This window comes from Rhipicephalus sanguineus, chromosome 9, assembly GCF_013339695.2.
Source record: "Rhipicephalus sanguineus isolate Rsan-2018 chromosome 9, BIME_Rsan_1.4, whole genome shotgun sequence".
Classification (NCBI taxonomy): domain Eukaryota; kingdom Metazoa; phylum Arthropoda; class Arachnida; order Ixodida; family Ixodidae; genus Rhipicephalus; species Rhipicephalus sanguineus.
This window is the reverse complement of record NC_051184.2, coordinates 42019885-42034197: the sequence shown is the minus strand read 5'-3', so window position 1 is coordinate 42034197 and position 14313 is coordinate 42019885. Positions and strand designations below refer to the sequence as shown.

Genomic DNA, 14313 nt, shown 5'->3' with positions numbered 1-14313 from the left:
TCGCCTTAGGCGGTTGGTATCGCTGTTGCCAGCGCGAAACAGATAGAGAAACGTCAACTTATCTTTGGCACCGTCCATTTCGATTTCATAATTCCGGTTGTGAAATTCTTTATCGCATCATTTTGTTTCACGAATGGCCAGACAGCGAGATCGCAAGGCCTGCCCCATGCGTTTACTCAGTGTGTTCCTGTCCCGTCATTGTTTTAAGGTGCAGGGTTACGGCCAAGCTGTTTTTTTACATTAGCGGCGGCCGAAAGCCCCTGATGTTTACCGTATTTACTCGATGCGACGAAACTTTGACCCCCCCCCCCCCCGCCCCCGTTATGGGGAACCCCGCAACGCGTATAGTAGCTTCTAATATCGGCGGGAAGCAACGACATCTGCTCTAAGAGGCGGAAGCTCACAACGAGCAGTCAGGTGTGATCTGACCTTCTGATACGCTGTTTGCATAACACTGCCAGCGTCATCTTGGCGGTCATGTGTACAGAAAACAGGTTCGAAGCTGATCGACGTGTCGCTGGTCTCGTTGCTTCTCGGCGATATTAGACACTATCGTGTCCTGTGATCGGTAGTCGCGGGATATTGTAGAAAAAAAAATTGCTAGGGTGTACACGCAGCGGGTAGGATTGTGAACTGCCCTGCCCGCCCCCTTCCTGACGCGTCTTTTTTAGGGGCGAAGCTCCTTAAAGCGACACCCGTTCGTCCCTCGTAGTCGTAGTGCGTAACCAGTCGTAACGCTAGTACCAGATCTTGACCTCCGAGGTGGTGCCGGTGGGAGATTTTTCCTGTGCGTTGTTGAACAATAAAAAATTCGCAGCGTGCGCGTTAACTAAAAGCCGAATTCTTCTGTCTCTCATTCCCCATTAGCAGTCATTGGCATGTTCCAGTAGGAAACGTTAGTAGAAGTAGAAGTGTAAGTGTTAGCTAAAAGCCGACTTCTTCTGTCTCTCATTCCCATAGGCAGCCATTGTTTACCTCCAAGGTAGTGCCTGGTGAGATTTCTCCTGTGCGTGATTAAACAATAAAAATATTGTTCAAAACGCCGTTGATTGATAAAATAAACCAACGAAAAACGCCAGATGTTTCCTAAAAGCAAAACGAAAGAACGCCAGATGTTTCTAAAGCAAAACGAAAAGACGCCAGCTGCTTAACGAAAGACGCCAGATGTTTTCTAAAGCAATGGTTTTCTAAACAACGAAAATTCACAGCGTACATGTAAAATTAAAGTGAGATGCAAGTCGTCATAACTCTCATCGAACCTTTAGTATAAACGCGCCCGATCTGACGTCGGTGATGATGTACTGGGCAGAATTCACGGAAGATTCACGGTTTACCGATGAACCTCCGCAGCTTCGCCCACTCATCATCATTCACTCCGTGGATATGCTGTGATTTTTTTAGCGGTAAACGGTAACGTAAACTGGCTCACTTTCTTTGACCGGTTACCAGCCACGGTAGTCCAGGGGTTATGGTGCTCGACTGCTGACCTGAAGGTCGCGGGATCGAATCCCGGGCGCGGTGGCCGCATTTCCATGGAGGCGAAATGCCTGTGTACTTATATTTAGCTAGGTGCACGTTAAAGAGCCCCATGTGGTCGAAGTTTGCGGTGCCCTCCCTTACGGCGTCTCTCATAATCATATCGTGCTTTCGGGACGTAAAACCTCAAAAATAAACAATATTGAACGGTCACCGTTCAATATTGTTTATTTTTGAGGTGTTTATTTTTGAGGAGGCGCAGGCAAGAACAAAGTTTGCGTCTCCTTTAGCTTATCTCCGCTGTCCAGGCCACTATATCAAAAAAAAACTTAGCTGCGGTTTCTGGTGTTTGCTCATTTTATCACAACTTTTCGCACGCTAGAACGGATCGTTCTGCAAACTTGGCCCGTCGGCACGAGTAGCGAGCCCCTCAGAATAACGTCGAGGGTATTGTGAAGCGATAACCGCGTGCGAAACTGAATCACCACTGGTGGCTGAACAGAAGAGAAGCTCTCCTAGCATCAGCGTCGGCGGGTGACTCACATAGGTGTTGCCAGTTTACCGCCCCTGCGGTCGTACGTAGTCCACTTTTCTTTGTTCGTTAGTGCGGACGTACGCGTGTGTTGTGTATGTGTGAGCGCTTATCAACGGCAATGTCAAAGAGATCGAACTAAGCAACACGATATGAGGCGCGCTGTCACAGCCGCGCAACCCTGAGAGCGTTTCTTATATATAGTTGTTTTGTGTGTCATGCTTTGCCGAGTATGCGATCCTTCCCCGCGATCGAAGCGTGTCGCACAATTGCTTACGACGTTGAAAATACCGTTTAAACTCGAGCAAGGGGCGAACTTGTGTAACACCGGTTTGAAAATAAATAACTTTGTGTTACCTTTTATGGCGCACAAGAAGAGCAAGCACTGAAAGGGACGACGCGGGCAACATTATGCCACGTGCCTCGTTCCAAAAATTTGGCAGTATCTCACAGTATGCTACTAGTTAGTATTTAATGAAGCCCCATAGTTCAATGAAGCCAGTATTTAATGAAGTACCTTATTGAAGCGCTTCTTCTTGACGGCCCGTTTGTAACCGCGGACTCACTAGGTGCCACGCATTTCCTTCGGACTGTAATCTCTCGATAGGGTACGTTTCTGGTTAGCGCTCACCTTATTCCTTCAACCCCTTTATTTCACTGTTCCGCGCAATGCAGCCATAGTCTTATGGTCAGTAAGACAGTATGAGTCGACCAGCCCATTAATTACTACTGAGAGCCAAGTATGCATTAACGAATGTATGTGGAGAACCGGGATGTAAGAACCTGTTTGCAGAGCAGTGACATCTGCGAAAGATATCTTCGTCTGTACGATGTTACAGTGCGCCTGCCAACCATTACGTTCGTCTGCCATCTCAGAACCTCACGCACTGACCATCACAAGGACCAATCCGAAACGTGACCACGTGTCGAGGTGACCACTTGTCGAGGTGACCACGTGTCGAGGTGAACCTGTGTCCAGCACCCGTGAGTCAAGGTTGTAAGGGGAGGTCTACCCGCCAGGCCACACTGCTAGAGACCAAACGGGCGGGACCGAGAGCTGCGACGGCGTTCGGGCAACTCGTGATGGAGCCACTGCACAATGTCTCCGAGGACAGCATGCTCAGCCTGTTCGAGTGCCCCGTGTGTTCGGACAGCGTGCTGCCGCCCATTGTGCAGTGTCGCAACGGCCACCTGGTGTGTTCCAGCTGCAGGGAGAACGTGGACACGTGTCCCGTCTGTAGGGAACAGTTGGGTGAGTGGACTTCATAGGCTGTGTTAATCGACTACAGTGAACGCGCCTCTGTGGGCAGTCTTTAAAAAAAAAAAGGTACTCGCAGGGTCCATTACTACTCAAAGACGAAATCCATCGCTTTTTTTGTTCTTCTCAGTCGATGTATTCATCTTCCCCCGCCCCCCTCCGAAAGCTTTCTGCGCCTAATGTGGTTATGCACTACCTCCACGATCGGAGGCATTGCAAGCTTTCTGCATCTCACATGGTTTTGCACTGCCTCCGTGATCGGCCCACCTTTGACCAAGCGACGATGACATTTCACGAAGCGTTATGTGACGTCATTATGACGTCATCGCGAAGCGATTTTTTGCATCACTCGTGTTGACGCCGCTGACGCGGCACGCCGACGTCGGTTAATTTTCCCATGTTATGGTGCATGTAACGTCTTAAATGCCGGGGTCTTTAAATCCTTCCTCAGAGGCATCAAGGCGAAAGCCTTTTCGACTTCCTTGACCCTTAATTGAACCCTTTCTGAAATTCTTTCCTTGCATCCTTCCTCGAACACCCTCTTGCATCCTTCCTCGAATCTTTCCCTGCACCTCCACTGAAGCCTTCCTTGAATATTTTATTGCCCTTCATTCCGCAATTACAGTTGCGAAGTACCCACTGCGTGTCTGTAAAGGAATACGCGCACCGACGTGGCTGCACACTTTCTTAGCGCTGTGGCTCGTGATGATGATGATGCTTAATTATAGGTCAGCTTTTAAATGCGAAGCATTTCTTAGCGAACTTCTGCGACTTTGAGCGTATCTATCTATCTATCTATCTATCTATCTATCTATCTATCTATCTATCTATCTATCTATCTATCTATCTATCTATCTATCTATCTATCTATCTATCTATCTATCTATCTATCTATCTATCTATCTATCTATCTATCTATCTATCTAGCCGCCTACGACTTTGTGCTCTCCTGGTCGCTTGGTTCATCGAATGTGCACCAAAATTGGTATGGCGTAACATGACTGTAGGACGAACATAAATGACAAGTCATAACATGAAAATCATGACACACGTCATGTACAGCTTGATTTACATGCTACGCTCATGGTGCGCTGGCGGCCGTTTCGCTAGTTTGATATGCACCAAAATTGGTATCTTGCGACGTGACTGTGTGACGAACATAACACGAGTTAACATGAAAATCATGACACGCATGTCATGCACAGCATGACTTACGTGGCACGCTCATGCGGCGCTGGCGGCAGTTTCGCTAGCTTGATATACACCAAAATTGGTATCTTGTGACGTGACTGTGTAATGAACATAAATAACACGAGTTAACATGAAAATCATGACACGCATGTCATGTACAGCATGACTTACGTGGCACGCTCATGCGGCGCTGGCGGCAGTTTCGCTAGCTTGATATACACCAAAATTGGTATCTTGTGACGTGACTGTGTAATGAACATAAATAACACGAGTTAACATGAAAATCATGACACGCATGTCATGTACAGCATGACTTCCGTGCCACGCTCATGGAGCGCTGGCGGCCGTTTCGCTAGCTTGATCTACCACGAAATTGGTATTGCGCGACGTGACTGTGTGACGAACATAAAAACACGAGTTAATATGACAATCATGACACGCATGTCATGTACAGCATGACTTACGTGCCACGCTCATGGGGCGCTGGCGGCGGTTTCGCTAGCTTGATCTACCCCGAAATTGGTATTGCGCGACGTGACTGTGTAACGAACATAAATAACACGAGTTAACATGAAAATCATGACACGCATGTCATGTACAGCATGACTTACGTGCCACGCTCATGGGGCGCTGGCGGCGGTTTCGCTAGATTTATATACACGAAAATTGGTATCTTGTGACGTGACTGTGTAACGAACATAAATAACACGAGTTAACATGAAAATCATGACACGCATGTCATGTACAGCATGACTTACGTGCCACGCTCATGGAGCGCTGGCGGCCATTTCGCTAGCTTGCTCTACCCCGAAATTGGTATTGCGCGACGTGACTGTGTGACGAACATAAAAACACGAGTTAACATGAAAAGCATGACACGCATGTCACGTACAGCATGACTTACGTGCCACGCTCATGGGGCACTGGCGGCCGTTTCGCTAGCTTGATCTACCCCGAAATTGGTATTGCGCGGCGTGACTGTGTGACGAACATAAAAACACGAGTTAACATGAAAATCATGACACGCATGTCATGTACAGCATGACTTACGTGTCACGCTCATGGGGCGCTGGCTGCCGTTTCTCTAGCTTGATCGACCCCGAAGTTGGTATTGCGCGACGTTACTGTGTCACGAACATAAATAATAATAAACATGAAAACCATGACACGCATTTTCCTCAATGACATACAAGACGATGTATGCAGCTATTTGCTGGCTGCTTCGCATTACATCGATTCCCACAATGCATGGGATCTGCCGGCTTTTTTGTAATGGCCGGGTTAGAAGCTTTCATTCGCTCATCGTTACGCAATTCGTATGGTGTGACGCCTGGTGCGAACCTACGCTTCTGCCACGCACGTGTGCTTCGGCAGAGCGATGCGAAAGGGGCACTTGCCCTCCCTCCACCCCAAGCCACACCAGCACGGAATTTCTGCGAAATGAACTCTTTACCGTCATCGCGTTAAAACGTAGCGCGAAACGACACACGCACAGACAGGTACATAGTACTGGCGATACCGTTACTTCGTTAAAATATGTCCTTTAACTGTGCCTTACAATCATCATTTAGTTAGTGCAGTGCTACCTCCAGCTCACCAACTAGCTCAGTTGGTGAACTGGAGGCCGTAGCCAGATTTTTTTTTTTTTGAGGGGGGGAGGGGGGCAGGCAAAGGGGGTTCGATTCCCCTTTATGTACCTTTTTACGTGTGCTTGTACGTGTGCGTACGCACATTCAATATGTAAGAACATGACCCGTCTACCTCACTCCCCCTCTGGCAGGTGTTATAATACACGGTTTTTCTGCGCAGACGATATCCGAAACCTCGCCCTAGAAAGAATTGCCGAGAAGGTCAAGTTTCCCTGCAAGTTCGTGTCATCGGGTTGTACGTTCATGCTCTCGGCGGCTGACAAGCTCAGGCATCAGGCGATATGCCGCTTTAGGTGAGTAGTTCCTAATCCAACGGTGCCTATTATTGCCTCACAAGTATGCAACATGAAAACCCGGCGCCCGCAAACCTAACGCAATGCGGGCCCCAAAGGTGCGCCAGTCACCTGCGTACTCGTATGCGCAGTTTTCCAATAACTGATGCTTCCTCCATCTTAGACTTGTCGGCAGTCAGCCGTTCCTGAACGGCAATCTGATCTTTTATCCAGGTTATCGGAATGACTTGCCATTTCACGTCACCGCGTTTCATTGTTACCTGGATATATAAGCGCATGAACGTCGTCATTGCCTGTAGCAAGTGAAGCGTTGGGCTGCTAAGCACGTGGGAAAACGTTAGGAGGCAGCATTCTGCAGTGCGACAGAAAGAAAGAAAGAAAGAAAGAAAGAAAGAAAGAAAGAAAGAAAGAAAGAAAGAAAGAAAGAAAGAAAGAAAGAAAGAAAGAAAGAAAGAAAGAAAGAAAGAAAGAAAGAAAGAAAAGTATTACGTCAGGCACGCTTCGCTTGCCCCCATTTTCCCGATAAGGCTAAGGTTCCTGAATTTTAACGCGATAGCGTTAGAGAGCTCGTGTCGCAGAAATTCCGCCGCCGGTGTCGGGACCGTTGGTTGTGAGCGAAAAATCATCCGTGAGCGAAAAATCGAGAAAGGAAATGGACAACTATGTCCATCTAGCGGAAAACATATCAAGCCAATGCCGCATTTCCAAAGAAGGCGTTGATCAAGCAAACAGCAAACGCTAGATAATGTGCTGCCATCTGTGAGGCATTGTGAGACTCTTCATCGCCTCTGAGATGGCAAGCGCGCGGCGTATGTCTTGGAGGCCATGCGACTCTTGCTTTAGATCAAAAAACCTGTATGTACCAATCTCGCGCGCGCGCGTGTGTGTGTCTGTGTGCGTGTGTGTGTAACAATACACATTAATAAGTATGCACTTAGTGGTTGAAGTGCGCACCAGGGGCCGGATTTCGCTATTGCGTTCAACTCTTAAAGGCGAAGCTTAAGGGTCCCCCAATTTTTTCTTTCTTTATTGTTTAAAAATTTATGTGGGCCCATCGGAGGATCGTAGCGCTTACACCAGACCGCGGATGCATAGAAGGGTAACTTGCAACCATCCACAGCTCCCTTCTTAAACTATGTCGCCATTGATTTACTCTAGTTGTAGTCTAACCATTCACTTAATTTGTTATTAATGTTTTTTGCAGGTCCTTTAGATGTCCATACCCAAGCGGCAAGTGCCAGTGGCAAGGAAGTGCGAACGAAGTGAAACATCACCTCGTCAATTCGCACCCATTCGTTAAGACGTTCACAGGTAATATACAGGGTGTTTCTCCCGCCGCGATGGTCTGTAGTGGTTACGGTGCTAACCTGCAGGTCGCGGGATCGAATCCCGGCCGTGGTGGCCGCATTTCGATGGAGGCGAAATGCTAGAGGCCCGTGTACTTACATTCAAGTACACGTAAAAGAACCACAAGTGGTCGAAATTTCCGGAGCCCTCCCCTACGGCGTCCTTCATAATCATATCATATGGTTTTGGGACGTAAAACCCCAACAATTCTTACTATTAGGGCGTTATAAGAAATGTGTCCGACAATTATCAAAAATAAGGAAAATGCGATATTTGCTCGCTGCCTTCACAATTACCTTTTCTGTTGTAGCCGACATCCTAAGATTACTGTAAACATCAATTACAACAGTAATTAATAAGTCTAAATTAATTCTAATTAGTGGAGAGAGGCGGTCGGGTGAAACGGGAAAATTGGAGCCCTTCTTGCGAAGTACCCATTGCCTCTTATATATTTCCAAAAAGTGACCGCTGGTAATTTTAGTAGAGTGATGAAATCTGACGAATTACGGCGGCGAAACCAAACTCGGAAGAGCGCTACAGGCTACAGCTATAATCTTCCGAGACGTCCAGAATGAGCGACCGTCGCGATCGATCTTGTTTCTTGGGTGTGCGGGCTTACGCTTGCGATTATGGGACGATGGGACGCATGGAGCGCGTACGTTAACGAATGCAGAACAGCACTGCACATTGTGGCAGAACACCGCAAAAAACGGGACGATGACCGCACAGGACACAGCGCTGTGTCCTGTGTGCTCGTCGTGCCGTTTTCTGCGATGTCCCGCCGCAATGTTCATGAACCAAATAGCCACCTAAGAACCCCTGTACACCACCGCAGTCGTTGAAATGAACAGTAACGTCATTCTGGTCATCTGCTAGTTGCGCTCATTCGCGCTTCGGTTTCGCCGGTGAATTTGGTCAAATTTGATTTGTACTCTTTCTCTCGCCCATCCGAGTTCTTGCATCCCACGCCGGGAAAATCGGCGCCGCAGCGGGAAAGCGCGTGCGGGCGCACATGTCCGGAGAGCGAAGCAGAAGATGAAGAGGAGGACTAAGAGAGCCTTAACTCGGCCGGCGCGGCAGAGTTATTGCGCTACACGCGCTAGAAACATAGATGCCATTCATTACGATTCGTTTATGCGAAGGCGTAACGGCTTAAGGAAATGCATAACAGATCCGCTGTAAAAGAACAAATAAGGTTTCCTATGCTTTCATTGGCCTAGTTTGTCTGTTCGGTTCCGTTGGTATTGCGTGTGTAAGGCGATGCCGTCTTATGTGTCGTGCGTAAGACGGCATCGTGTCGTTATGGGTTATGTCGTGCAGTTCCTGTAATTTTATGTGACGTCCGTAATATCCACGGTAATGTCGATAATTTGAGAGAATTCAATTTAACTCGAGCAGAAGCCTTCATTACCTAGATACCACACTTACTCGCACATCACTAACACAAGTTAATACTGGCTATGTGATGGCTAGCGTTGGCTATATGTCTGTTAATGCCGGCTATTCGTTGCACAACAGCAGCGTTGCCATCCTTCAAGCTCAATTAATGCAATGAAACTTTGGTTTGGGCCACATGGCTCATACTTCATGGAATAAGAAGATGCAATACCTCAAGGAAAGGACAAGCGATATGAAAGAGCGTCAGTCTATTCTTGAACTCTATTGTTGAAAGAACATCGCAATATGCAGGGTGCCCGAGCTAACTCTAGCAAGAGCATAAGAATATGCAGACGCACTGTATGATAGCGCGACCAAATGCATGTTGCTGACCAATGCATGGAGTACGTCGCAGTATTTTCACAGCGAAAGCTGTTATGAGATCACAAGGGCCGTTTTTGGCGCCGTAGTTGTGCGCCGCCGCCGCCGCCGGTGTTCGTAACCGCTATCGTGCGAAATAAGAGGAAAAAACGAAATAAGAACAAATATCCAGGATGGAACGGGGTTGGCACCTGGGCCCTCTGCGTTGGAGCCCAGTGTTCTACCTCAGAGCCATGCCGGTGCTTGAAACTGCTTTGCAGAAAGACCCGATACAGGCCTCAGGTCGGGAAAGAACCGCATGAACATATGTAATGTAGCGTGGTAGAAGAGTAAAATAACAACCAGGCATCACACAACGCCAATTCTGTAACCAGGTGTCACACAATGCGAATTGCGCAACGAGTGGGTTGTTGAATGCTTCCAACCCATTACAAAGGGCTCTGTCATAATTGTTCACCATCAGCCACAGCATCACAAAAGTGCACATAATGCCTCACAGGTGTTTAGTGGGTACCACGGTTCTCCATAGAGTGACGAAAAATTGCATAGTGGCTGCTTCCCTACTGCACAAAAATTGATTTATAGCGTAGTGCGTTCCTCGAAAGTGCGCTTCTATTGGTTGCCAAGGAAGCCCGTAAGGCCCCCATGATCCATTTCCTCGGGGTCTCAATAAATTATTTCGCTGTCTCTCTTCCTCACCTTAACGTATGTTATATAGCGTGGTGGCAGACTGAAATAATGACCGGGCGTCACACAATGGGAATTAAGTAACTAGTGGGTCGTTTAAAACTTCCAACCCATTACAAAGGGCTCAGCCATAATTCTTTATAGTCATCAGTCGTCGCATCAACAAAGTGCACGTGTACAGACATTATTCTTAATCGAAAGTTCATGTTCCCTCGCTCTATCGTTAACACATCGGCCGGTTTGGCCGATGTAAACCGTTCCACAGGTGAGCGTCTTCTTAATTTCATGAGCCGTGCACCAACTAGCCTAAGGACAAGTTTTACGGACATGATTCCTACTTTAAAGGGGTCATGAAGCACCCCTTGGGCTTGTTGAAGAAACACATCCTGCGGAAAGCTGACACGGCTATGAACTGCTCTGCCAAATATTACAGTCGTGCGCGCCGCCTAAAGGCCACAATCGGAGCGCGAAGTTGCCGTTTCCTCAGGCGCCCGCTTTTCAAACAGAGGCCGGTTCTCACTCTCGTCGGTAAGCGGGGCGTCTGCACGTTGACGACGCGGATCTGCCTGTTTACGTCGCAATAGACATAGCGTGCTTATTGGCCGATAGCCGGATGAGATGCGCTTCTTGCCACGAGGTGCCGCCACTTGCCCGCGCCGCACTCCTCAGTCTGCTAACTTTACACGGTAGCCGCACTCGCGCATGCGAATCACAGCGGGAGGGCGATCGCGTTTCATGACGCGCGCTGACTTACCTTCTTACCCCCGTGCCATCCCTCCCTGTCTAGCTTCCAGTGCGCTCGTAGGCACGAGAAAAGAGAGAAAGCGCTGAGAGCGTGCGCCAAACCCCCGTAACTCCCCTCATTCTTGACAGATTCGAGAAATTTTTGCGGCAATCGATTCCGGAGACAGTAAACTCCGATACCGAGTTCATTAGATCATTACTTGGAAAAGTGGTTCATGACCCCTTTAACTTTTCCGGAGCAGTGCGAGCACAGAGGACGGGCGCAGACAGCCAACTATATTTCGTAAAGCCAATACAAACGCTATAAATGCCCATCTTTCAACACCTGCCACATGAGTTTCGATACGATTATCAAATATTATCAGCGCCGCCCCCCCCCCCCCTACCAGGAACAGCGTGCACCCCTGTCCAGCAGAGAGAAACAAGTGCGGCCTACCCATAGTGCCCATAGCGCGGCGCGCGCTGAGCCAGCGGACCCTCCTTTGCCTTCTCTGGAGGGAGGAAGCGCTTATTATTGGCTGGGAGAGTGGCGTGATGCGGCGCGCCACTTTCGAGAGCGGAGTGTTTCCGGCCGCCAGCTGCGAGTGAGGAGGAGAATCTGACGCCTTTGAGCGAGTCTGGGTTTTTTCATACGACGCCAGCTTCACCCGACCTCGCAAGTCAGCCAATGCAAGCTTCGCTTGAATATACAGTCGACTGCGAGAAATGATTTTTGAAGCGCATATTTCGTGAGCTTAGCTAGGATAAAAGAAAACTCACAGGCTCCCCTATGTATTCGCCTAAGACGACTCGAAGGCGAAAGCCACCATTCTTCTTTCTCTTCTCAGTCGATCCGCTGCTGCTTCCACGCCTCCCTCCAAAAGCTTTCTGCACCTAACGTGGTTCAGCACTTCCTCCAAGATCGAAGGCATTGAAAACTTTCTGCACCTCACCTGGTGCCTCCGTGATTGGCCCACCTGTGACCAAGCGACGATGTCATGTAATGACGTCATCATGTGACGTCATGATGTAAAAATTTTGGCTAACTTGACGCCGTCATCATGTCATATGGTGATGTCATCAAGTGGTGATAATTTTTTGCATCATTCATGTTCACTGGCGGCGACGCGGGACGCCGATGGTCAATTTTCGCGTTTGATGAGGCATCTAATGCTTTCGCCTTAATATAACATGACTGAGTCGTCTTTCAGTTGTTTTTTTTCCAACATGGGTATCTTAATGACCTTCTCAGGCAAGGAGATGATGCTGTGCGTGCAAGCCAACGGCGCGGACGCCATCTCCTACTGGATGCAGCTGCAGCAATGTTTCGGTCGCGATTTCCTGGTAGTCCTTCGTCGACGTCCAATAGACGACGAGAGGTGGCGTTACTGCGCCGTCGTTCAGATGATCGACCCGGACGACAAGGCGGCTAACACGTTCGCCTACCACGTGGAGTTCCACGGTCTCGACGGCGAGCACGCGCACCAGGGCATGCCGCTCGGCATCGAGGACAGCGTCACGGTTGCCCTGGACAACGGCGACTGCCTCGAGTTCGTCATCAGCAACGATCAGATTGAGCTGTGTGGCGGAGTGGTGCGCATCAAGTCGACCGTTGTGCACCTCTCGTGACATCGTTGGCCGTACGTCGATCGAAGCTCAAGCCACGGGGTTCGCCACTCCCGATCACACCATTGACTTCTTCACTGGCGTGACCAATCGTTCTGGTGTGTTAACCGTGCTGTGAAGTGTAGTGTTTACAGCGCGAGTGCTGCGGAGAAGGTACAGGTGTGAGCCGTTCGCGATTGGGCGAACACCCTCGTGGCCACATGACTGACTGATTGGTGTGACGCGGTATGGTGTTGTATTGTGTGATGTGGTGTGGTGTTTCAATAGCGAGCGAGTGCTACGGAGTACGTTCCTATTTGCGCCTGTGATGTTTGGCGAACACCTTTCTGGTTGCATGATTGATGACTTCGTTGTGATGTACTGGTTTTTTCTGTTAGATAACGAGCGGTGCAGTGTAATGTTTAAAGAGTGAGCGCTACGGAGATGTGATTTGCCACCTCTGGCGATAGAACACTTCTGAGCACATGATTTGCTTCCTTGACTTGCCCTGCCATTGTTACGCTTCAGGGTGATGCAATGAATAGTCCTCCTGTGAAAGTGCTCCGCAGAACGTTGCATTTTGCACCCCTGCAGATGAAGAATGTTCGAAGTGTGAACCTGTCAATCAATGCTTGTGATGCCGTGAGGTGGTGCTTCAGATTGCATGCCGGCACAAGAGAACACTCTGGCTCCCTGTTGACACAAGTGACGCAGATGCGTCGCGATACGGTGGTCAGTGAGATCGAACATTTCGCATAAGTGACGCTAAAAAAAAAGATAGTGTGATAATGCAAATGTGCAGTGCAACAAGTGATGTGAGAAAGCGTGAATGACGCCACGCTGACGAGATCGTTCTTAGCGACGAGTTTTGGAAAGCAAGCAACGGACGCAACGGTGCGATGTAGTGCTTCTAATGGTGTTTTGCCGTTATTTTATTCTTTTTCCTAAAGTGTTTAGTGTTTTATTGTGTTCTACAAACCAAAAATAAAGTGCCTGCAGTTGGTGAATGGTGTACCTGCACGGTCCTTCCGGGGTCCTCCTGCGCACGCCCATCACGAAACCTAAAGGCGACAGATCTTTTCTCCTTTCTAGGAACTTTAAAGTAACCTTCCTTAACGAAAGACTCGTGAAATTTATGGTGCGCTATAATTTCTGCCTGGAGAAAGAACCGTGAAAAGAAATTTAAATTTAAAAAGAAATTTAAAGAAAAAGAAATTTAAAAAGAGGAACGGCGTTGCGCGAAGCAAACCTACTGCATATTGTTCATAGTGCACTGGAGTAGCCACTGCTATTTTTTTTTTCGTTAAAAAGGTTTAATTATTTAGTCATAATTATATTTTTAACTCGACAAGTACTCACCTAATTGTCAAAATGTCAATGAGGCGTATGTAGGCATGTTCAAATGGCATCTAACTGCGCCACTTTCAACAACGTGCTAATTGCGCGCTCATTTTTTCCGGTTGATCAAGAAAACCCGCGAAATATGAAAAGTGACACGTGACTAGACTGTTGCGCGCGTCGGAAACCAGCGCCCTCAAACAGGCTCCCTAGGAGGTAGACAGTATCAAGAAAAAAATGAAGAAAGAAAAAAATGCATCGCCGTATCTGCCACTCCCTGGCCTAAGAAACGCACCGCTTGGTTTTACAGAGTCAGGCCGTAATCAGAACACCTGCCGTGTTATCAATGAGAACAGTCGGCCGTGAGATATGGATAATGATCGTGGCGTACTATCGAACGGATTGAATCCCAGCGAAATTGCACGCATATCGCCGGCGCCCGACCTGTACCCTTGC

General features: G+C 48.3%; 1 protein-coding gene across 1 annotated transcript; it reads left to right on the top strand.

The window, feature by feature from the left end:
- The first annotated feature begins 2920 nt into the window (after positions 1-2920).
- LOC119405050 (E3 ubiquitin-protein ligase Siah1-like) lies at positions 2921-13518 on the top strand. Its single transcript, XM_049419192.1, has 4 exons — positions 2921-3260; positions 6267-6399; positions 7604-7710; positions 12167-13518. The coding sequence occupies exons 1-4, from the start codon at positions 3092-3094 to the stop codon at positions 12541-12543; spliced, it is 786 nt and encodes a 261-aa protein (XP_049275149.1). The 5' UTR covers positions 2921-3091; the 3' UTR covers positions 12544-13518.
- The last annotated feature ends 795 nt before the right edge of the window (positions 13519-14313 follow it).